Source organism: Ranitomeya variabilis, chromosome 4 (genome assembly GCF_051348905.1).
Source record: "Ranitomeya variabilis isolate aRanVar5 chromosome 4, aRanVar5.hap1, whole genome shotgun sequence".
Lineage (NCBI taxonomy): Eukaryota > Metazoa > Chordata > Amphibia > Anura > Dendrobatidae > Ranitomeya > Ranitomeya variabilis.
This window is the reverse complement of record NC_135235.1, coordinates 233,822,545-233,847,036: the sequence shown is the minus strand read 5'-3', so window position 1 is coordinate 233,847,036 and position 24,492 is coordinate 233,822,545. Positions and strand designations below refer to the sequence as shown.

Below are 24,492 nucleotides of genomic sequence, written 5' to 3'. Positions count from 1 at the left end.
TCCAGGCAGACTCCCACTTACCTGATCTATGACTTTGGAGAATGAGCCCCATAATACCCCAAATCTTGCACAAAAATCCTCGAAATCCAGCCATGACATCCACAGCCTCCTCCTGTCTGCTCTGCTCTATGGAGGAAGAGGCAAATCCTGCACAAAACACTCCAAAACCAAATCCTGCACGAAATCCCGCCATGACATCCACAGCTTCCTTGTGTCTGCTCTGTCTGTTCTATGGAGGAAGAGGCGCCGCCCCTTCCGGTCACATGGGCAGAGGTCCTTTAGCCGACTTGGATTTAGCCTCTACCATGGCGGCTGCGGCCTCGGCTGGTCCCGGAGCCTCGGGCTCGGTTCGGGGCCGCTTTCCCGGCCGGCCGTGGGTGGGAAGGAGCGGGAACCGGGCGGACAGAGTTCGGGTGTCGTTTCCCAGCACTGGGCGAGTGGCGGCGGAGACCGTAGACCCCGTTCACCTCCGGATCCTCGAACTCCACCTCAACATGCAGCGCCTGGCGGGGGCCTGCGGCCGGGACAGTGACAGCGCCGAGGTGGGCGGCGGGGACCGAGGAGGAGCGGGCGGGCGGCGATACAATGTATCCGAAGTGTCTGTGCACAGTGTATCCACTGTATCTAATCCGCTGTGTGCAGATACGGCGCAGACCGGCTGGCGGGGGAGGGCAAACGGGGGTTTTTGGAGACCCTAGTGTGCGGGGCTATAGGGGCCTTAGTGTGCGGGGCTATAGGGGCCTTAGTGTGAGGGGCTATAGGGGCCCTGAGGGCAAGCTGCTGCTCTCTGTTATCAGCCACTGTCCTCTGCTGCTCACTGTTATCAGCTACTGTCCTCTGCTGCCCCCTGTTATCGTCCGCTGTCGTCCGCTGCCCCCTGTTATCGGCCGCTGTCGTCTGCTGCCCCCTGTTATCGGCCGCTGTCGTCTGCTGCCCCCTGTTATCGGCCGCTGTCGTCTGCTGCCCCCTGTTATCGGCCGCTGTCGTCTGCTGCCCCCTGTTATCGGCCGCTGTCGTCTGCTGCCCCCTGTTATCGGCCGCTGTCGTCTGCTGCCCCCTGTTATCGGCCGCTGTCGTCTGCTGCCCCCTGTTATCGGCCGCTGTCGTCTGCTGCCCCCTGTTATCGGCCGCTGTCGTCTGCTGCCCCCTGTTATCGGCCGCTGTCGTCTGCTGCCCCCTGTTATCGGCCGCTGTCGTCTGCTGCCCCCTGTTATCGGCCGCTGTCGTCTGCTGCCCCCTGTTATCGGCCGCTGTCGTCTGCTGCCCCCTGTTATCGGCCGCTGTCGTCTGCTGCCCCCTGTTATCGGCCGCTGTCGTCTGCTGCCCCCTGTTATCGGCCGCTGTCGTCTGCTGCCCCCTGTTATCGGCCGCTGTCGTCTGCTGCCCCCTGTTATCGGCCGCTGTCGTCTGCTGCCCCCCGTTATCGGCCGCTGTCGTCTGCTGCCCCCCGTTATCGGCCGCTGTCGTCTGCTGCCCCCCGTTATCGGCCGCTGTCGTCTGCTGCCCCCCGTTATCGGCCGCTGTCGTCTGCTGCCCCCCGTTATCGGCCGCTGTCGTCTGCTGCCCCCCGTTATCGGCCGCTGTCGTCTGCTGCCCCCCGTTATCGGCCGCAATGTATGTACACAGTGACTGCACCAGCAGAATAGTGAGTGCAGCTCTTGGGTATAATGCAGGATGTAACTCAGGATCAGTAATGTAATGTATGTACACAGTGACTGCACCAGCAGAATAGTGAGTGCAGCTCTGGAGTATAATACAGGAGGTAACTCAGGATCAGTAATGTGATGTATGTACACAGTGACTGCACCAGCAGAATAGTGAGTGCAGCTCTGGAGTATAATACAGGAGGTAACTCAGGATCAGTAATGTAATGTATGTACACAGTGACTGCACCAGCAGAATAGTGAGTGCAGCTCTGGAGTATAATACAGGAGGTAACTCAGGATCAGTAATGTAATGTATGTACACAGTGACTGCACCAGCAGAATAGTGAGTGCAGCTCTGGAGTATAATACAGGAGGTAACTCAGGATCAGTAATGTAATGTATGTACACAGTGACTGCACCAGCAGAATAGTGAGTGCAGCTCTGGAGTATAATACAGGAGGTAACTCAGGATCAGTAATGTGATGTATGTACACAGTGACTGCACCAGCAGAATAGTGAGTGCAGCTCTGGAGTATAATGCAGGATGTAACTCAGGATCAGTAATGTAATGTATGTACACAGTGACTGCACCAGCAGAATAGTGAGTGCAGCTCTTGGGTATAATGCAGGATGTAACTCAGGATCAGTAATGTAATGTATGTACACAGTGACTGCACCAGCAGAATAGTGAGTGCAGCTCTGGAGTATAATACAGGAGGTAACTCAGGATCAGTAATGTAATGTATGTACACAGTGACTGCACCAGCAGAATAGTGAGTGCAGCTCTGGAGTATAATACTGGATGTAACTCAGGATCAGTAACGTATGTACACAGTGACTGCACCAGCAGAATGAGTGTAGCTCTGGGGTATAACACAAGATGTAACTCAGGATCAGCAATGTAATGTATGTACACAGTGACTGCACCAGCAGAATAGTGAGTGCAGCTCCGGAGTATAATACAGGATGTAACTCAGGATCAGTAATGTATGTACTCAGTGACTGCACCTGCAGAATAGTGAGTGCAGCTCTGGAGTATAATACAGGATGTAACTCAGGATCAGTAATGTATGTACACAGTGACTGCACCAGCAGAATAGTGAGTGCAGCTCTGGGGTATAATACAGGATGTAACTCAGGATCAGTGATGTAATGTATGTACACAGTGACTGCACCTGCAGAATAGTGAGTGCAGCTCTGGAGTATAATACAGGATGTAACTCAGGATCAGTAATGTATGTACACAGTGACTGCACCAGCAGAATAGTGAGTGCAGCTCTGGAGTATAATACAGGAGGTAACTCAGGATCAGTAATGTATGTACACAGTGACTGCACCAGCAGAATAGTGAGTGCAGCTCTGGAGTATAATACACGAGGTAACTCAGGATCAGTAATGTATGTACACAGTGACTGCACCAGCAGAATAGTGATTGCAGCTCTGGGGTATAATACAGGAGGAAACTCAGCATCAGTAATGTAATGTATGTGCACAGTGACTGCACCAGCAGAATAGTGAGTGCAGCTCTGGAGTATAATACAGGATGTAACTCAGGGTCAGTAATGTAATGTATGTACACAGTGACTGCACCAGCAGAATAGTGAGTGCAGCTCTGGAGTATAATACAGGATGTAACTCAGGGTCAGTAATGTAATGTATGTACACAGTGACTGCACCAGCAGAATAGTGAGTGCAGCTCTGGGGTGTAGTACAGGATGTATCTGTCTTTGGTATAATCTGAGTTTTGTGTCCGGTCAGTTATCTTGGTTGCTGGATATGTGCAGGAGGGTTTTCTCTGCTGATTTGTACCCTTATGACTTCCTTTGTTGGTTTGTGGTTTGGAGGATGATTTCTGTGATCCCTGTAGATTGCGGATGATGGAAGTTGTCTATATTCTCCTGATGTATTCCGCAGCATCGTCCGCCGTTGTGAAATTTCTCACACTCTTCTGTTTCTTAGACGTTATCTTGATCTCTGTCATGGCTGGTACCGGATGACGCCCAGTGATGGCCGCCATGACTGTGCGCTGATGAATTCCGCAGTCTGTAGTTCTAGCCTTCTCTGCATGAACCAGAAGGCGCTGGATGAGCAGAGTTAGCAGTAGTAAATCTAATTTTTTTTATAGTTCTTTTTGCAGGGAAATTGCATTTTTTAGACCCTTTAACCCACATTACACAATTCTTACATTGTTTTGCAGTGTCAATGTGGAAAAGAGGTGTTTTTTTTTTTTTTTTAAATTTTTTTAGAGTTTTTTATTTTACCAGTGATCTGTCACACTGAGCGAGTTCTCCAGGACGGACGATCGTGCAGCTTTACTCTTCGGGAATTTGACCTTATTCTGTGCCTTAAAAAGAAATCCTCTTATATCAAGATCCATTATTCATTTTTTATTTTTTTTTATTTCTTGATTTTATTTATTTTTTTTATTTTAACAAATTGAAGCCATTTTTATTAATTATGTTTTTTCACTTTGTCCTCTACACTGATGGAGCATGGGATGATATTAATGACCATTGTCGGCCTTAAAGAGGTTAAATCTGATCAGCATCGAATAAGATCTTCTAAAAGAGGTCGCTGCCACTTTATTTCAGTTCCTTGGCTTTTCTACCATCTCTGCTTGCTGTCAGTGAATCGGACCGCTATATGGAGTTTTTCTCATGTGGATTGTTCCAGAATGGAGCTTCACCCCGTGTAAAAGGGTCCATGTAATAATGATTCTCTCCTGTGGCCCGTTTATTAATGTGCTTTGCCCCTTTAAGGCCCAGTAGTTGGTGACGTGACGGGAGGATTATATCTGATTATTGTTCTGACTGATCTCACTGCAGGAGGCGTTCACTTTAGGGGGGGGGGCTTCTGGTCCTAGTGGGATGTTCCCATTATATGCTTTAATTGGGGATCTATCGGGGTCCGGCCTCAGGGACCACCACTGGTTCCAAAAATGAAATCTGATTTTGCACGAAGTCCCCATTTAGTCTTTTTGCACAGCGGAGCCCGAATGTACCACCTCATTGAAAGGGGGGTCCTAGTACTAGAGCGGCAGCCACATCATATAGGATCTATGGGGGTCCGACCAATTGTCAAGTGAAGGCAGTTTTCAGTTCAGTGTCTGAGACCTCTTACTGTTAGTGACCAGGTGTGTTCTGGGTTAGAGAACCTGTATTATCTCTGTGCACCTTGTACCTGAGGGTCCGTTACAGGGCATCCCCCTGAGGTGGGGTGGGGGGACAGCCCCATGTGATGGGGGATGGGGGGGCGCAGCACCCTGGGATGGGATGGTGGGGGGGGGTATTGGTCTGTGATGATGGGGGGGGGGGGGTATTGGTCCCCTCTGATGATGGGGTGTGTGTGTGTGTGTGGGGAGGGTAATGGTCCCCGGTGATGACGGGGGGGTAATGGTCCCCTGTGATGATGGGGTGGGGGGTATTGGTTCCCTCTGATGATATGGGGGGGGGGTGTTGGTCCCCTGTGATGATGGCGGGGGGGTATTGGTCCCCCGTGATGATGGGGGGGGGGGGGGGGGGGTAATGGTTCCCTGTGATGATGGCGGGGGGAGGGGGTATTGGTTCCCTGTGATGGTGGGGGGGTAATGGTCCCCTGTGATGATGGGCAGGGGGGTATTGGTACCTTGTGATGATGGGGTGGAGGAGTTATTGGTCCCCTGTGATGATGGCGTGGGGGGCTATTTGCCCCTTGTGATGGCGTGGGGGGCTATTTGCCCCTTGTGATGGCGTGGGGGGCTATTGGCCCCCTGTGATGGTGTGGGGGGGGCTATTGGCATCCTGTGATGATGGCGTAGGAGAGGGGGGGGGCTTCTCTTATAGAGACTGCGGCCTCTCTAAACTCTATTTTGTCTTTTCAGGGGGAGTTTGAGGGGTTCAGCGACGAGGAGTCCAAGCAGAGTGCTCTGCGCCTCGCCCTGCGCTCAAATAAAGGTAAAGAGACCCCTTGAATTATTAATCCTCGGCCCACTACTGTTCCCTGTTATTGGCTACTTCCGGCTGAGGAGTAGCTGATTTAGCGCCCCCTGTTCTGTCCTGACGAGGGGCAGCGACCCCGGTCCTCGTGGCTCCTCTGTGGGTCGGACATTGATGTACAGGGAGCCTCCACCAGTAGGTGGTGCTGGAGACGTTTGTGGAAGGCTAATTTGCATATCCTTTCCCATGGGGCACTGCCTGGCTCTCTTCCCTGCAGCGATCGGAGCCAGCTGAGGTCACGTCTGAGCGCTCTCCGTGCACACACAGATTTCGGGAAGGGGTTACGTTTGATATTTCTGCAATTAGGATAATTGATTACATTTATTTTTTCCTCTTTTAGGTCCAAGATCTAAATCCTCTTCCCTCTGCGCTCCATCTGTGAAGTGTCGCTCCACGCCAGCGAGTCCCGCCAGTCCCCCTGTGATGCGAGAGGGCCCCACCACGCCCATCAGACCGCAGACCAGCCTGGCACTGCACAATATTAAGCAGAGTTACACCCCTGAGAAGATCGTGCGGGTGCATCTGACACAACTGGACCCCTCTCTGTACAGCCTGAACTCTCCTACTATACTGTGTTCTGCAAAGGAGACCCCCAAATCCCCCGTCGGTCACGGCGTCGCTTCTTTACCTCCCCGCATTTTCATCTACCCTGAGAGAAAGCCACTTCCCAACGATCTCACTAAGCCACCAAATTGCTCCACCGTTCCTCCTGTCCACAACAGGCGTCAGAAGAGCAACGGAAAGCAGACCGGTCCTAGACGTCTGGCTCAGACGGCGCCGCGTCCGTGTAAAGCAGGCGTCTTAGAAGTAGACAGATTCCCGGATGCATCTGCTGGGGAGAGTAGTAGCAGCGAACCTCCTGAAGGACGCTCCTTAGGTCTGGCAGACGCCAATATGAAGGTGTCGATTTCCTCTTCGCAGAAGACTCTGGATGAGATGTCTCCACCAGTTGTCAGCAGTCCAGGAGAAGCAAGAAGTCCGGAAACTTGTAAATCTAGGAGAGGAAAGGTCAAAGAGCAGAGGTCCGAAGGGGCGCCAGTGGCCGAAGAGGTAACGAAACGGAGAAGACTGAGGAACCGTGAAGTCCCCAAGGTGAAGTGGAAGCTGCGCCGAGGATGTCGACAGGAAAGGGAATCGGAAGAAGCAATGGTAGAAACGCCAACGTATGAAGACAACATTGAGGAGGAAGAAAAACTACTGATCGACCCCGATCATCCGACAACTGACTGTAAGCAGTCTTCTGTGTCCTCCGCAGAAGAAACCGCACCTACAAGGGAAGAAACCACTGATCAAACCGAGAACGACGGCCAAGATGGCACCGAAACCTCAGGCCTCGAAGAAAACAAAGCGGCCAACGATGACGAGAAGGAAGAGATTGCCAAGTCCAAGGAGAAAGGTCTTGAATCGGAGGCTGAAGAGTCATCGGCGATGGTGACTACTCTGATTGCAGCGCCAGCGAACGGGCAGAGCAGTTTAGGTGACAAGTCTGAGCCGCCTCTTCCAATATTAAAGATTAAGCTTCTGCGAAAGGAGAAGGAAAGGTTGAAGCGAGCACAGAAGGCTCAGCGCATGGCTCAGAAAAGGCTGATGATTAAGATGATGCAAGCAGAGGCCAAGGCCCAGGCTAAACCAGAATCTCCTGCTGCCAATGTGGAGACCCCCAGTAATGACGATGAGGGCTTCCTCAAGCCGGCAGCGAGCGGCAGACCTTCCCGCGTTATTAAAATGCCTCGCAGATTCATAGAGGATTCGGGGCCGCCGGCCGCCGAGAACCCAACTAAGAAGGCCCAGTCCAAGCCGCTCCTCACCATGGCGGAGCTGGAGAAGCAGGTGCTCTCCGACACTCATCTTCCTCCTTCTGACCCTCGGTTTAGTCTTTTAAATGAAGACGACCACCCGAACTCCCTACCTCCAGCGTTGCCTAACACCGACTCCCCCCAGACTGTCTCCTCTACTTCCGCCGCTCCTTCTGAAAGCGTTCGCAAAAACATCCTCCGAGCTCCGACGTTTTGCTGGAGGTCGTCCAACGTTTCGGAGCTTCAGGAGGCACCGATATCTACTCAACCTCTCTTTTGTCTGCAGTCTCCAACCTCTCCGGAGGACACCTTAAAGACCAGCATGCCCGCTCCAACGCCGTCTTCACCTCCTTCATCCAGCGTTCTTCCCAAGCTAGAGACTGCCAAGCGTTCTCCTCTCCTCCGCGCTCCGCAGTTTACACCCAGCGCCGCGCACCTGAAGATTTACCAGTCTGTCTCCCTCCACGACACGGAGGCTACCACGAGCCGCCTGCAGGCGAGCGACCACGGTTCCACCACCACAGTCGCCTCTTCTCCAGAAGTTCTGGTGTCTGCTCTGACTAAAACTAGTGATTTGCAGTCTTCTGGGAGGAGAGCGAACCATTTGGCTTTCCCTCTGTTTGTGGACTCCCTTTCTGGCAACATGGTGGTGAACCTGGACAAGACCGAAGCCGTAGATGCCTCAAGCTTGAAATCGGAGAAGCCGAGTGGCAGCCTGCAGCAGAGCGACCTACTGGATGCATCCAGCAAAGCCCTGGAGATCGGAGCCATGACTCTGCACAACGCCCATGCCACAGGGCGCAAGGTGGTGGTGAAGGCCCATCTGACGTCCGGTGTGGGGTCTCGGGAAAACGCCGCCACGTTCCCACCCAACGAAATTAGCCTTTCCGGCACCGACAAGAAGGTCATCAGCCTCCTGGAGAAGGCCAAAATACAACTCTTCAAGATAGACAAGCAGAAGAATGTGGACCTGGTAAGGGCCGAACCCGGGGGTCTTCTCACCTACAGTCGCTTACATAGTGGGAGATCAGGAAGTGAAAGTTGCAATGTAAAAAAAAAAAAAAAATCAAGAGTATTTTAGGAGAAGAGTATGTTGATCATGGTGCAAGGGTTGGGTAGCTGGCAGCACAGGATTTCAGGATCACCCTCACCTCTGCACGTTCTTATTTTTAGGCTGTGGATTCGTCTCAGGGTGATAATGGCGCGACGTCTCCAGCTGCTCAGGTAATGCTTTGCCCCCCGTGAGGTGAGGACTGATGGTCGCTTCTGCCACAGACTGACGGTTTCTTTCCCCGCAGGGCCAGGATTCCCCTCTGCAAGGACCCCGCATCAAGCACGTGTGCAGACACCCCGCCGTGGCCCTAGGGCAGCCCCGCGCCATGATTCCCGAGGACATCCCGCGGCTCAGCGCCCTGCCACTGTGTGAGAGGGAGGTTACCGTGACCCCCGCGGCTCCAGAAGGTGAGGATCCCTCTCATTTATACCCTGTAGTGTTTATCCAATGTCCGTAGGCGCTCACCCTCGTATCTGCCATTACAGACGACTCCTCCGATGAGGAGGCCATCACCGTTGTGAAATCCAAGCCAGCGAAGCAGCCGTCCTCGCGCAGACCCAAGGCCATGTCCAGGGCCAAGATCCGCATGACCCGCTGCGGCGACTGCAAGGGCTGTGCGGTGGTGGACGACTGCGGCACCTGCATCAACTGCCTGGACAAAACCAAATTTGGCGGCCCCAATACTAAGAAGCAATGCTGCGTGTGAGTGCTCTGGAGAGATGCCGCTGGACGCCGCTGATCTCGCCCGCCGGTTCTCATGTCCACACTCTCCTTTCTCTCCTAGCTACAAGAGATGTGACGTGATCGAAGCCCGCCGGATACAGAGGCTCGCACACAAAGGTGAGCATCGGGGGGGGGGAGATCTCTGCTGGCTCCAGCCAGAGACTAAAACCTTGTCTTTTTATGTCACAGCTGAGGGGTTGTCACAGTTGTATTCGGTCATTATTTATCTTTTGCTCTGACAATTTGCAACAGTGTATCAGCTGGATCAGTACTCTATCCTCTGATACATTGTTTCACCACGACTAGGATGCAAACAATGAGGGTTACATTCAGTGACAGCAAGCAGGGGTTAATAATTAAATTTTAGAGGAGCTGTATCGATATGGAAGAGTTAACTCATCGGCGGTGTGTGCCGTCATAAGTTGTCAGTGAAGACCTTGATAATGACTACTTCCCCCCCACACACACACACACACACACACAGGACGGAAGGCGATCCGACACCTCCCGCCGACCCGCGACACCGCCTCCGAATCGGACGACTACTTCACCGACTCCCTCCGCAACGAAGATACCGAAGCCTCCGACCGCCTGGAGGCTGGACAGACGACCCAGCGCAAATCCACCCGTCGCTGCGTGAAGCAGCGCCCCTGTTACGACCTCTTCCCCGACTCCGAAGAATCAGACTACGACCCGAGCCCCAGCATCCCCCGCAAGCAGAGACGGGAGTCTGGTAAGAGCAAGCGCTGCCTCCTGCTCCTTACTGCCCACGTCCTGCACCTAGTAACCACGGCGGAGCTGACCGCACGCATCCCCGGCCCCAACCAGCTTCCTAAATTACTCATCAAGATCTCCGCTTGTTGTCAGTGAGTTCTTGTAGTCGGAGGGGAGGGGGCGTCAATTTATTATAATCCGTGCTAGAAAACTTATGCAAATTCCAAGACGCTCCAAGTTTATTAAAGTTTCAGTTCAAAAGTATTTTAGAAAGTTGTAAAAGTTCTCAGGATAAATCTATTTAAAGGGACTCTCCAGGTATCGGCATTGATCGTGTGGCTGGCGCCAGAGTGCCCCTTTAAGCCCGGAGGCGCGCGGTTGGCTCGGCCCGTGTATTGTTAGAGCCTCTGACGTGTTAGCGAGTGTCTGCTGCTAATTTGCTCTGTTTGTCCCCCACACATAGAGAGTAACAACGTGATTTCTAGGGGAAAAAAATCTGTTTCTTCTCATGTCACAGATTTGCTTCCCCAGGACTCGGAGGAGCAGAGTAAACCCCGCAGAACCCCGCAGCAGCCCCTGATCCTCCGAGCCAGGTCCGGGCCGAAGCCGGTGAGTCCCACGCAGCCTCCGCCGTTCGTGGCCGCCATTTCTTCTCTGGGTTCGGCGTCGTCACTTTAACCGTCCGCTGTTTCCTCCTCCCAGGACTCTATGCTGAACGGATCATCAACGAAGATCAAGTCTTCTGATGGAACTCATCGCCTGCGCGTGGACTTCAAGGTGCGGCTCAATATGTGGAAATGGTGACCCCACCACCCCCTACTCAGCCAGACCTCGGGCGCCCTTTTCCCCTGATGCTACTGCTCCTCTGTATGGGGCGCCCTTCTCCCATCTTTACTCCCTGATGTGACCACTCCTCTGTATGGGGCCCTTTTCCCCTGATGCTCCTGCTCCTCTGTATGGGGCGCCCTTCTCCCCCCTTTACTCCCTGACGTCACCACTTCACTGTATGGGCCCCTTCACCACCCGATGTTCGTGCTTCTCTGTATGGGTTGCCCTTTACCACCTGATGGGGCCCTCTATACCACCCAATGTGCCATCTCCCCTGTATGGGGTGTCCTTTGCCCCCCATTGCGCACACTCCCCTCTATGTGATGCCCATTGCACCCACTCCACTCTATGAGGTGCCCTTCTTCCTCCTTTACTCCCTGATTTTAACACTCCTCTGTATGGGGTGCCCTTCATCACTCATTGCACCCGCTCCCCTTTATGGGGTGCCATTCTCCCCCCATTGTGCCCGCTCACCTGTATGGGTCGCACTACTCCCTAATGTGACTACTCCCATTTATTGGGTGCCTTCTCTCCCCCTCAATCGTGCCTGCTCACCTTTGTGGCGCCCTTTACACCACGATGTGCCCTCTCCTCTATATGGGGTACCCTCCCCCCCATTGCACCTGCTCCTCTGTATGGGGTGCCCTTCTACCTTTACTCCCTGATGTGACCTCTACTCTGTATGGGGTGCCCTTAGTTGCCCATTGCACCAGCTCCCCTTTATGGGGTTCCCTTCTCCCCCCATTGCACTCACTCCCCTCTGTGATGCCCTTTACCCCCCAATGTGCCTGCTCCTCTGTATGGGGCACCCTTTGCCCCCATTGCACCCGCTCCCCTGTATGAGGCTGAATGTGGCTGCTCTTGTCTTTCAGGAGGACTGTGACTTGCAGAACGTGTGGCTGATGGGGGGACTCAGCATCCTGACCTCTGTACCCATAACTCCGACTCACGTGTGCCTGCTGTGTGCCAGCCGCGGGCATCACCAGGTACGGTGCCCACCCCACCAATGAGCCCAGTCCTTGGTTCCATGCCTCCCCTCTGACTCTTCCTTCTCCGCAGTTCTTGTACTGTCAGGTGTGCTGTGAACCTTTCCACACATTCTGCCTGGAGGAGTCCGAGCGGCCTCTACCCGAGCAGGAGGACGGCTGGTGCTGCCAACGATGCAAGTTCTGCAACGTGTGCGGACGCAAGGGGAAGGCCAAAAAGGTGCGGGGTCCTCATCACGTGCGCCCAGATCACTCCATCACAATGGGTCTAATCAAAACTTTTCCAACTTTCAGATATCAATTTTCTAGATCTTTGCTTTTCACTGCTTTTTCTTTTGACCAGCCTTGTAATAGAACATTACCGCATATGTTTTTATATATATATTTTTTTCCTGCAGCCTTTACTGGAGTGTGAACTGTGTCAGACAAATTATCACCTTAACTGTTTGGGTCCAAGGTACCCTGTCAACCAACCGCGCAGCAGGAATGGCTGGGTAAGTCCCCAACTCCGACATACACACAGGGTTAATAAGTGTCTACCTGCAGCTACCACCAGGGGGAGCTCAATACATAAATGTGTGTACAGCCACCACTAGGGGGAGCTCACTACATACAGATTTATACAGCCATCACTAGAGGGAGCTCACTATATGCAGATTTATACAGCCACCACTAGAGGGAGCTCACTACATACAGATTTATACATTCACCCCTAGAAGGAGATCACTAGATAAATATACAGATTTACACAGACACCACTAGAGTGAGCTCACTACATACAGATTTATACAGCCACCACTAGAGGGAGCTCACTATATGCAGATTTATACAGCCGCCACTAGAGGGAGCCCACTACATACAGATTTATACAGCCATCACTAGAAGGAGCTCACTACATACAGATTTATACAGCCACCACTAGAGGGATCTCACTGCATACAGATTTATACAGCCACCACTAGAGAGAGCTCACTAGATACAGATTTATACATTCACCCCTAGAAGGAGATCACTAGATAAATATATAGATTTACACAGACACCACTAGAGTGAGCTCACTACATACAGATATATACAGCCAACACTAGTGGGAGCTCACTATTTGCAGATTTATACAGCCACCAGTAGAGGGAGCTCACTACATACAGATTTATACAGCCACCAGTAGAGGGAGCTCACTACAGACAGATTTATACAGCCACCAGTAGAGGGAGCCCACTACATACAGATTTATAGTCACCACTAGAGGGAGCTCACTACATACAGATTTATACAGCCACCACTAGTGCGAGCTCACTATATACAGATTTATACAGCCACCACTAGAGGGAGCTCACTATATACAGATTTATGCAGCCATCACTAGAAGGAGCTCACTACATACAGATTTATACAGCCACCACTAGAAGGAGCTCACTACAAACAGATTTATAGTCACCACTAGGAGGAGTTCACTACATACTGATTTATACAGTAACCACTAGTGGTAGCTCACTATATACAGATTTATACAGCCACCACTAGAGGGAGCTCACTATATACAGATTTATACAGCCACCACTAGGGGGAGCTCACTACATACAGATTTATACAGCCACCACTAGGGGGAGCTCACTATATACAGATTTATACAGCCACCACTAGAGGGAGCTCACTACATACAGATTTATACAGCCACCACTAGAGGGAGCTCACTACATACAGATTTATACAGCCACCACTAGAGGGAGCTCACTACATACAGATTTATACAGCCACCACTAGAGGGAGCTCACTACATACAGATTTATACAGCCACCACTAGAGGGAGCTCACTACATACAGATTTATACAGCCACCACTAGGGGACCTCACTACATACAGATTTATACAGCCACCACTAGGGGACCTCACTACATACAGATTTATACAGCCACCACTAGAGGGAGCTCACTACAAACAGATTTATACAGCCATCACTAGAAGGAGCTCACTACAAACAGATTTATAGTCACCACTAGGAGGAGCGCACTACATACTGATTTATACAGTAACCACTAAGGGGAGCTCACTACATACAGATTTATAGTCACCACTAGAGGGAGCTCACTGCATACTGATTTATACAGTAACCAATAGGGGGAGCTCACTACATACAGATTTATACTCTAGCTCTCCCTGGTGGCGTCCTGCAGCATATGCGTCCTGCTGCTCAGTATGACGGCAGTGAGCTTTTTCTTTGGTTGTAGCTCTGCTCATCCTGCATTCGTTGTAAAAGCTGCGGAGTGTCTCCTGCTGTGAATGCAGAAATGGAACTAGCAGAAGGTGGTAACCTGTGCACCGAATGCTCCAGCCTGTACAATAAAGGTGGGATTGTGGACCCCGGGCTTCTCTTTCCTCAGATTCTGTATCTGGACGGTGAATCCATGGTCTCCTATTTTACTTATTTTTTCCCTACAGGAAATTTCTGCCCAATCTGCAATCGCTGCTACGAAGAAAACGACTACGAGAGTAAAATGATCCAGTGCGTTAAATGTGTGAAGTGGGTGCACTCCAGGTGTGAGGGTCTCTCTGGTGAGTGCCGCCCTGGGTGCAGGGATCTGGGGTTCGCTCTGTGACATCTGCCGTATATGTCCTTACCATTCCAGATGAGGGATACGAGATCCTGTCTAGCCTGCCGGACAGCGTGGTCTACACCTGCCCCCCGTGCCTGGGCGACACCAGTGCAATATGGCGGGAGGCCATGCTCTCCGAACTCACCGCAGGCCTCCATGAGATTCTGCAGGAACTAATGACCTCCAAGATTTCCACCCCAATGATGCAGTGCGTGCAGGTGAGGTCTCCTCCGTCCTGGTCATGTGAAGGGCATGGATCCACCGAAAAGTCCGATATCTGCACTATGACTCGTCCATCGCACGACCAGGACCGAGTGTCATTGAATGACAGCAAGTAGAGATATAAATTTTTTTATAATAGATGCAGTAGATGTAGATGTGTATAGCTCGAGAGTGCCATCCAGAGGAGGCCGCCATGTGTAATCATGTCATCTTGCCCCTTACAGTGTAAAGCCAGAGACAACCAGGGGAAGTGCCACCATAATCCCTGCGACCTCGAGTCTCTGAGCCACCTGCTAGAGGAAGGGTACTACAACTCCATAGTGAGTATCAGGCTGTGCGTCACTCCCAGCCCCCAAACATTCAGCAGCCAATCTATCCTCATTATCATCTGCTCAGGCCTCGTTCAACGATGACTTGGTGTGGATTATCCAGCAAACCACAAAAAGCGGCAAATTGGATGAAGACGGGGAAGCTGTAAAAGCCTTGTACATCAAGGTAAGCATCATACTCCAGAGCTGCACTCACTATTCTGCTGGTGCAGTCACTGTGTACATACATTACATTACTGATCCTGAATTACCTCCTGTATTATACCCCAGAGCTACACTCACTATTCTCTTTAATGTTATTATCTTCATTTTTTTTGTTTTTTTGTAGCTGATGGAGAAAAATTTTACTTGGTTTAATGTCGAGGACTCGAAATATTGGGAGAAAAACAACAAATCTGGAAACAAGTGAGTGCCTCCTGTCTGAGCTCCTTCTCATTATGTAGGTAGTTTCTGCAGTAACAACATGGAGCGAGCATTGCTAAACTGCGTCCGCGCTTCCCGGCTCCGTTGCTTCCGTTCTTCCCGGCTCCGTTGCGTCCGCGCTGTGTAACCCTTTCCTGCCTGGTTCGCACTGACATGCTTCTGCTCTTACAGCGGGCTCCTTCCTCACGCCGTGGTGCCCCCCTATCCGGATCATACTTACGCCCACTGGCGGGAGAGAGAAGATGGCTCCCAGAGTAACGGCATCAAACCGCAGCCAGTATCCCCCCAGAAAGGTACCACCTCGTTACCTCCCGCCGGGGGCGCCACTCGTCATTCCTTCATTTCTTTTATTCCTGGTTTTGTTCTTTTTAGTCAAGAAAGACGTTGGAACGGAGCGAGACCTGGAGAAAGACACACGGCAGTGCGCCCTGTGCCTGAAGTACGGGGACGATGACCCCAAGGTAACGAGACAAGGCTGCAGTAATCCCCTGCTGTCATTCTGGGACAGCTGGGTGTCTTCTATTATGCCCCCAACGCATTTCTGTGGTCGTCACCCAAGACCCCGACATTACAGCCACTGCCACCCAGGACCCCGACATTACAGCCACTGCCACCCAGGACCCCGACATTACAGCCACTTCCACCCAGGACCCCGACATTACAGCCACTGCCACCCAGGACCCCGACATTACAGCCACTGCCACCCAGGACCCCGACATTACAGCCACTGTCACCCAGGACCCCGACATTACAGCCACTTCCACCCAGGACCCCGACATTACAGCCACTGCCACCCAGGACCCCGACATTACAGCCACTGTCACTCCGGGCACTGTACCACACGGATGTCAGCCAGCACCCCAACATTACAGCCATTATCACCCTAGGAGCTGTACCACGCAGCTGTCATCCAGGTCCCCGACATTAGTCACTGGGGCCAAGGACCCCGACATTACAGCCACTGCCATCCAGGACCCCGACATTACAGCCACTGCCACCCAGGACCCCGACATTACAGCCACCGTCACCCAGCACCCACGACATTACAGCCACTGCCATCCAGGACCCCGATATACAGCCACTGCCACCCTGGACCCCGACATTACAGCCACTGTCACTCCGGGCACTGTACCACGCAGCTGTCACCCAGGACGCTGACATTACAGCCACTGTCACCTCGGGCACTGTACCACGCGGCTGTCGCCCATCTTCCCCACCCTTCCCTCCTAGGACGCCGGGAGACTCCTTTATATCGGCCAGAACGAGTGGACTCACATCAACTGTGCCATCTGGTCGGCCGAGGTGTTTGAGGAGGACGACGGCTCCCTGAAGAACGTGCACGCCGCCGTGGCGAGAGGCCGGCAGCTGGTGAGCGCACAGTTACTATAACCCCTGCCATCATTCCATCAGATATGGAAGCTTCCCATTCCTCTGCTTGCTGTCAGTGACTGGCTGCGCTTCTTTCCAGGAGGCTGGACGGCTCCTCCGCTTTCCTCCCTCCTTCCCGTGTTCTTCCATAACTCTCCTCTTATTTCCGCAGCGTTGCGAGCACTGCATGAAGATCGGCGCCACGGTCGGCTGCTGCCTGTCCACGTGCCAGAGTAACTTTCACTTCATGTGCGCCCGAGCGACGCACTGCAGCTTCCAGGACGACAAGAAGATGTTCTGTCAGAAACACAAGAGTCTGCTGGACGGGACGGTGAGACCCTAAAGTGTAGAGTATGGGGGTCCTGTGTACCCGGTACTGTAGTGGAGGGGGGTGCATAGATCTGTGGTGGTGAATAAGACCCTGAAGTGTAGAGTATGGGGGTCCTGTGTATCCGGTGCAGTGGTGGAGGAGCAGGGGGGATGTACAGGTCTGTGGTGGTGGATGAGACCCTGGAGTGTAGAGTATGGGGGTCCTGTGTACCCGGTGCAGTGATGGAGGGCATGGGGGGGGGATGTACAGGTCTGTGGCGGTGGATGAGACCCTGAAGTGTAGAGTATGGGGGTCCTGTGTATCCGGTGCAGTGGTGGAGGAGCAGGGGGGATGTACAGGTCTGTTGTGGTGGATGAGACCCTGAAGTGTAGAGTATGGGGGTCCTGTGTATCTGGTGCAGTGGTGGAGGGAAGGGGGGATGCACAGGTCTTTGGCGCTCACTGTCTGCTCTCTGTATTTACGCTCAGACTGTCGCCCCCGACAACTTTGACGTGCTGCGCAGGGTCTACGTGGACTTCGACGGAATCAACTTTAGGAGGAAGTTTCTTCAAGGTCTGGAGACGGAGGACATCCACATGATGATCGGTAAGAGGCATAATTGCGAGTGCAGCTCTGAGGGTGATGGGAGACTGGGACACAATGTCAGCGCAGAGAAAGTGCAATGCTCTGCATTACGTAACCTCGTCACTAGGGGGCTCCACTCCTGTAACCCCATGTCGTCTTTGTAAGTATTTAACTATTTGCTTTCCGCTTCGTCCTTCTAAGGCTCCATGAAGATAGACGCACTGGGCATGCTGTCAGATTTATCCGTGTCTGAAGGGAAGATTTTCCCCGTTGGCTACCAGTAAGTGTCCTGCGGCTCGTCTGCTAGTTAGGTCTGCGGTCGGTTAGTCCTGCGCCTCCATCCATCGTGTCCTTCTCCCCCAGATGTTCTCGCCTGTACTGGAGCACACAGGACGCCCGGCGACGCTGCTGGTACAAATGCAGGGTGGTCGAGCATCGGCCTAAAGAGGGGGATCTTCCTCCGGAAGGACTGGACGGCCCGGGGGACAACAGGACCATCATCCACAGCCCAGGACAGGTCCCAGATAACTGCCCCAGCAAGGGGCAGCACCGTCATGGTGAGTGAGGGATATGGTGAACACACGGTGTCTCATTATACGTAGGAGTCATTCACTGCCGGCCCCCAATTACCAGCCCTGTGTAATGAGAGGGGGGTCCCCCTAACGAGGAGGATAGCAGGGCTGCCATTGATGTGGGGGACAATGATGAGCAGAGACCTGACCTTTATGTTTTCTGCCAGCAGAGGTGGTCTCCATCAGTCCTCCCACCCCAGAGAGGACCCTGTTTTCTCGGCCACCCCCTTCAGAGCCCATCACCTCCGCAGTTGCCCCCCGATCCTTCTGTGGTGCACGGATGAAGAATCCAAACTTCTCTCCAACACGGCGGCCGCTCGGTGGCTCTTCCCGCCCGCTGCCGTTCCCAGGTGAGCTCTGACCCAGTTTACATGGGGCTGACCTCTCCCCTTCCCAGGATTTCCTCATTGCTTATAACTTTATTTTGCTGTTTTCAGGGAGTCCATCGTCTTCCCCGTTATCCCACCACATCCTCAAGGTCAGCGATCCTGATGTGACGCCTCACCGTAGGTCCAGACGTCCCCCGCTACCGTCACCCAGATCCACCCGTCAGTCTTCTGCTATGCTCCCCAGCTTGTCCCCCTCCAGCTCCTCTGTGACGGCTATCCGCCGGTCATCCGCTGAGAGCGAGATTCCGCTGCCGACAGGCGACACGTCCGAGGTGGGTACCGGTCCGCTGCAGTGCAGAACTCCGCTGACTGCAGGCTCCGAGGCGCTGGTGGATGAATCTGAGGGTGGAAGCAGCACCGAGGAGGAAGCGGGCGTCCAGTACTATGGGCTGACTCGGACGGTCGTGTCCCACGAACCTTTAAGCCCACTGATGTCTGCGATGTCCGGACATATTGAACAGCTGGACGGCATCCACGACAGTACGGACAGCGAGGACACGTCCCAAAGCCGCAATGGTCCTCGGGGCAGCGGTAAGACCCCCACCCACCTGCCGTCAGATCTAGTGGAGTTTGTGCTGAAAGCAGCAGGAGTGTCTGGGACAGGAGGGCAGACCGCGGTGCAGCAGGAGGTGGCCGCCACCAGCTCCTCCATCGTCCTCAACGGGATTACGGCTCCCTCACTGTCCAATGGCACAGTCAGTGTAAAGCAGGGACCACTGCCGCTCAGGGACCCCCCACAAGTGCAAAGAGTGTGTCGTCCACTACTGGCCATGCCCCCTAATGGCCCACTGTGCCTGACCACCGAACCGGCATCCGGCCCCCGAAATAACTCTCGATCGAACAAATCATTCAACAAGCCGGCCGGTCCGTTGGTGATAAACGTGGCGGGCAGCAGCTCGGACATGGCGGGAAATTCTCCGCTGCTACAGGACCTTACTAAATCCGACTGTGTCACAATCACACGGGTGGCCCCTGCCCGGCCCAGTAAAGTGGCCCCGAAGATCACAAACAAGGTTCCCATCCCTTGTCTTCCTCAGCCAGCCGCAGCCAAGCTCCCACCTCCTGTGCAGCCCCCAAACCCAAACCTTGGCACCGTTTTACTCCAGACAGCCCCCGCACCGACATGGACGCTGCGAGTTGTTCCAATGTTAAACCTGTTGCAGGGGGGGAATGGGCAGCTCACCCTGGGGCCACAGAACATGATGGCCCCCACAATCGCTGGCATCTCTCAGACGTGTCTTCTGCAGGGTCTCTCTATGAATGGAGGACTACTCAGCGTTGCTTCAACCTCCCAAGGCCAACCCCAGCCGCAGGTACAGCTGCCTCTCCTCCCGCCAGCCCAACCCCAGCCGCAGGTACAGCTGCCTCTCCTCCCGCCAGCCCAACCCCAGCCGCATGTACAGCTACCTCTCCTACAGCCAGCCCAACCCCAGCTGCAGGTACAGCTGCCTCTCCTACAGCCAGCCCCACCTAAGCCAGTCCAATTACCACCCATCTGCATGAAGAGATCGGCCATTGATGCCGCCAGCACCTCTGCCAGCAAGAAACTCAAACTTGACTGGTCTGATAAACTGAAAATACCAAACTCGGAGACGTTAACCCAGGCCGTGGTCATGAATTACAACTACGCATTTGAGAAGACGAGAAACACAAGGTACGTGACAGATGGTAAAGCGTTACACTCCAGAGCTGCACTCACTATTCTTCATGTTTCAGCTCCTGAATACTTTCAGTTGAGGGGTTGTTACCGTGTATCAGTGCAGGTAATCTCCTGGCTTCGCTGATACACTGTAACGAGTCTTCAGCAGGTTTGAGGTATATTTTGCATTGACTACTGGTTTCTTTTACAGACCAAAGCGTAAGATGAGTGAAGCGTTCGTGCAGGAGATTGTGGACCTGGACTTGGTGGATTATGAGGATCCCTGTATGAACATGAATGGGTGAGTCCTGCTGCTCAGGGTCAGGGGGGGGTGCTGCCCCGGGGTCGGGTCGGGGGCACTTGTTTGGGTCTAAACTTTATTTTTTCACCATGGTTTAGGCTTCTTCTTGACCTCACGGTGGATGTGAAAACCGAATTTCCAATGTCAGAATCGGCAAGAGAGTCTCCGGTCTCCGATCACGCGGAAGGTAACTGGGAGTGCGGGGTCTCCAATATCCAGCACAGTCCTCTCCTGTAAATGATACGTCTGGTTCTGGGAAAGCTGGGTGACAAGATGGCTGAGGTCACCTCTCTTAGAAGAGTTGCCACTGCCACCACTTTGCTGGAATTATCGGGGGTCTTCTGTCTCCATCTTTACAGATTTCTCCCCCAATTTTGACAACTTTGAGGACCGATTTCTGGAGGAGAAGGAGAAACTGTTAGTGAAGAGAGGCAGCCCACACCTGCGCTTCGAGATCATCAGCGAGGACGGCTTCTACACCCAGTCCGACAGCGCTGAAGGTACGGGCAGCGATGAGACCACCCATAATGCTGAGCTTAAGGGGGTCCCCAGCCCAGCCCCCTCTTAGACTTCTTCCTCGGTCCATGGCTGAGCAGTGATCTGCTGACTGTTCTGTAATTTTCAATCACTGACAACTTCCCCCATAAAATGCACTGGTGACACCTGCAGGGAGTTGTCAGACCCCGCGCCCCTCCATAGTTTGAGCTGCTGAATAAAGGTGGAGGATTTTGGTTTTCAGATTTGACTTCTTCCCATTCAGATGCTTGGAGGAGGGTGGTGGAGAAGGTGCAGGAGGCGCGAGGTGTTGGGAGGCTCCGGCAGCTGTCATTCTACGGTGAGAGGCGGGTGGTTGTCAGGGTGGGGTCGCCATCACGGGGTCAGTGGTGCCCTTTGTACTGAGCGTTCCTCCCCTAGGTCTGAGCGGATCGCGGATGTTGGGAGTTCAGCACGACGCCGTCCTCTTCCTCCTGGAGCAGCTGATCGGAGCCGAGCGTTGCCGCGGGTACAAATTCCTCTTCCATCCGCAAGAGGTAGAGGAGGAAGAGCTGCTGATCAATGCGTCTGGGTGTGCGCGGAGCGAGTTCTATGTCCGGTACGTGCAGGCACCGCTGATCTCCCCCATACTTGGTGCTTCGGTGTATTTAGTTTTTTTTCTCGTTTTATATTTTTTCCGGACAGGAAGAGCACCTTTGACATGTTCAATTTCCTGGCGTCGCAGCACCGTAACCTGCCGGAGCTGTACGCAATCGAGGAAGAGGAGGAAGAGGTGCAGCTGAAGTCCACCAGGTACTAGGATGGCGCCGCTCTGACGGGAAGGGGGTCACTTATTTTTGTATGCACACCTTTAACCTTTTGGACGCTGTATTTTCAGAAGAGCAACGAGTCTGGATCTCCCCATGGCGATGAGGTTCAGGCACCTGAAGAAAACGTCCAAAGAAGCGGTGGGGGTCTACAGGTAAGTGGGGGTCCGGCCGCCTGCACCACGCGACCTCGCCGTGTCCTGACAGTCTCCTCCTTCAGGTCTGCCATTCACGGCCGGGGGCTGTTTTGTAAAAGGAACATCGATGCCGGCGAAATGGTCATTGAGTATTCCGGCAACGTGATCCGCGCCGTCCTGACCGACAAGCGGGAGAAGTACTACGATAGCAAGGTAAAGCAGCGCCAATATGGCGGCATTCCTGTTTCCTGTCAATGGAAGCATAAATGTTCACGAACGTTGAGAGGATCCGGGCAGAGACTGACCCGCCACCTTCTGTTCCAGGGCATCGGCTGTTACATGTTCCGCATCGACGACTTTGACGTGGTGGACGCCACGATGCACGGGAACGCGGCGAGATTCATCAACCACTCGTGCGAGCCCAACTGCTACTCCAGGGTGATCCATGTGGAAGGCCAGAAGCACATCGTCATCTTCGCCCTCCGGAGCATTTACCGCGGCGAGGAGCTGACCTACGACTACAAGTTCCCCATCGAGGACGCCAGCAGCAAGCTGCACTGTAACTGCGGTGCCAAGAAGTGTCGCCGATTCCTCAACTGAGGCCAGCCTGCCACGGAGGTGCTGGCACTTCCCATGGCGGACCACCGAGCCTCCCTGACCGGGCAGAGAAAGATCAATGAAGCACTTCTCTCTGCGCAGAGGCGAGCAGCACTGGAAACCGCACTTTACCCTCTGTCCTGAAGGGCAGCTCCTCTCCTTCCTCTCAGGGTCCTCTCTAGATTCCTCCTCTCCCTCGCTCGCTGCTGCTTCCAGGTTGTTTGCCCTCCTCTCCCCCCGAATGGCGTCTCACAGCTAGGGGGCAGTAGGTGGTCTCTCTTTTTAACCAGTGCTTTTTCTTAGATCACTCCCATCGGATGATGACCGATCCAAATGTCGGGGAGCCAAGGAACAAATACGAGTTCCTTTTTTTTGGGGGTGACAATCAATTTTTATTCCTTTTGCTGCTAATGACCTTCCCAGGCCTGAAAAGGTTAACGACCCTCGATTTTCCCCTCTGCATTGTATCATGGTGTTCTCTTGATGATTTTTTTTTTTTTTTTTCCCCCTCCTTTTTCTTCCGGGGGGACGAGCGGCGATCGCAACGCCATCCTGAGAATATCGGCTGCAGACGGCGTGCGAAGACTTGTACATATGTGTATAAAGATTTGTAAGGACGGTGTTTGTTTTTTTTTCTATGCACTTTTTTTTTTTATTTAAGGACTTGCTGGAGAACAATGGTTCATGTCTCACCTGTTTAGCGTTTTAAATAAAAGGAACATTTTGCCATTTTGGTGTTTTGGGTGAAGAACTTTTGGGGCGTCCATCAGTGCGATGGAGGTGGGGGACATAGCGCTGGGCTATTTCGGATGAACGCCGCACACATGGCCGGGGGATCGGCAGATCGAGCAGATGAGTGTACGGAGGTGCCCGACCTTCCAGCGACCTCGCCAGTACTCCTTGCTACCATACCGGAGTCCTGCGTGCCACCTGACACCACGTCATCCTTGTGATGTATACACGTATCCAGTCCGGAGGCTTTACTGCAGACCTGGGCATAGTGCAGACCACATCCGGCCGTCTGCATGCTCCAGTCTGCCCCCAAAAGGCTGAAAACACCGGCTCACGGCCAGCCCACATCGGGACGGGTGGAGGACCGGGTCGCTGGCTGCTCATTCCAGCAGTGTGCGACTAACGCAGCAGACGTGATAACGTCACTACATCGTGTCCGATGTGCGGCGTCCGTGGGACGGGGGTGGGGGAAAATGTGCCTGTATATAGGAGGGATGTGTGGGGGCTCATGCTGTATATAGGAGGGATATGTGGGAGCTCGTGCTGTATACAGGAGGGATGGGTGTGTGTGTGTGTGTGTGTGTGTGTGGGTGTGGGGCTCGTGCGGTATACAAGAGGGATGTGTGGGGCCTCGTGCTGTATACAAGAGGAATGTGTGGGGGCTCGTGCTGTATACAGGAGGAATGTGTGGGGGCTCGTGCTGTATACAGGAGGAATGTGTGGGGGCTCGGGCTGTATACAGGAGGGATGTGTGGGGGCTCGTGCTGTATACAAGAGGGATGTGTGGGGGCTCGTGCTGTATACAAGAGGGATGTGTGGGGGCTCGTGCTGTATACAGGAGGAATGTGTGGGGGCTCGGGCTGTATACAGGAGGGATGTGTGGGGGCTCGGGCTGTATACAGGAGGGATGTGTGGGGGCTCGTGCTGTATACAAGAGGGATGTGTGGGGGCTCGTGCTGTATACAAGAGGGATGTGTGGGGGCTCGTGCTGTATACAAGAGGGATGTGTGGGGGCTCGTGCTGTATACAAGAGGGATGTGTGGGGGCTCGTGCTGTATACAAGAGGGATGTGTGGGGGCTCGTGCTGTATACAAGAGGGATGTGTGGGGGCTCGTGCTGTATACAAGAGGGATGTGTGGGGGCTCGTGCTGTATACAAGAGGGATGTGTGGGGGCTCGTGCTGTATACAAGAGGGATGTGTGGGGGCTCGTGCTGTATACAAGAGGGATGTGTGGGGGCTCGTGCTGTATACAAGAGGGATGTGTGGGGGCT

At 53.4% G+C, this 24,492-nt stretch overlaps 1 protein-coding gene across 2 annotated transcripts; it reads left to right on the top strand.

Annotated features, from left to right (window-relative positions):
- Window positions 1-290: 290 nt before the first annotated feature.
- On the top strand, window positions 291-23,212 carry KMT2B (lysine methyltransferase 2B). Of its 2 annotated transcripts, none has more exons than XM_077260238.1 (37): window positions 291-542; window positions 5,506-5,578; window positions 5,961-8,389; window positions 8,590-8,640; window positions 8,715-8,877; window positions 8,956-9,172; window positions 9,255-9,310; window positions 9,678-9,926; window positions 10,425-10,516; window positions 10,610-10,684; window positions 11,608-11,721; window positions 11,795-11,941; window positions 12,120-12,215; window positions 13,950-14,067; window positions 14,161-14,274; window positions 14,349-14,533; window positions 14,762-14,857; window positions 14,934-15,032; window positions 15,195-15,271; window positions 15,461-15,582; window positions 15,662-15,750; window positions 16,520-16,657; window positions 16,830-16,988; window positions 17,456-17,573; window positions 17,754-17,832; window positions 17,916-18,109; window positions 18,295-18,474; window positions 18,562-20,167; window positions 20,364-20,453; window positions 20,552-20,640; window positions 20,813-20,953; window positions 21,214-21,288; window positions 21,369-21,546; window positions 21,633-21,740; window positions 21,826-21,909; window positions 21,975-22,104; window positions 22,216-23,212. In XM_077260238.1, the coding sequence occupies exons 1-37, from the start codon at window positions 306-308 to the stop codon at window positions 22,489-22,491; spliced, it is 8,544 nt and encodes a 2,847-aa protein (XP_077116353.1). In that variant the 5' UTR covers window positions 291-305; the 3' UTR covers window positions 22,492-23,212. The 2 variants fall into 2 exon arrangements, with proteins under 2 accessions (XP_077116353.1, XP_077116351.1); XM_077260236.1 differs by having other exon boundaries at window positions 10,371-10,516.
- Window positions 23,213-24,492: the final 1,280 nt, after the last annotated feature.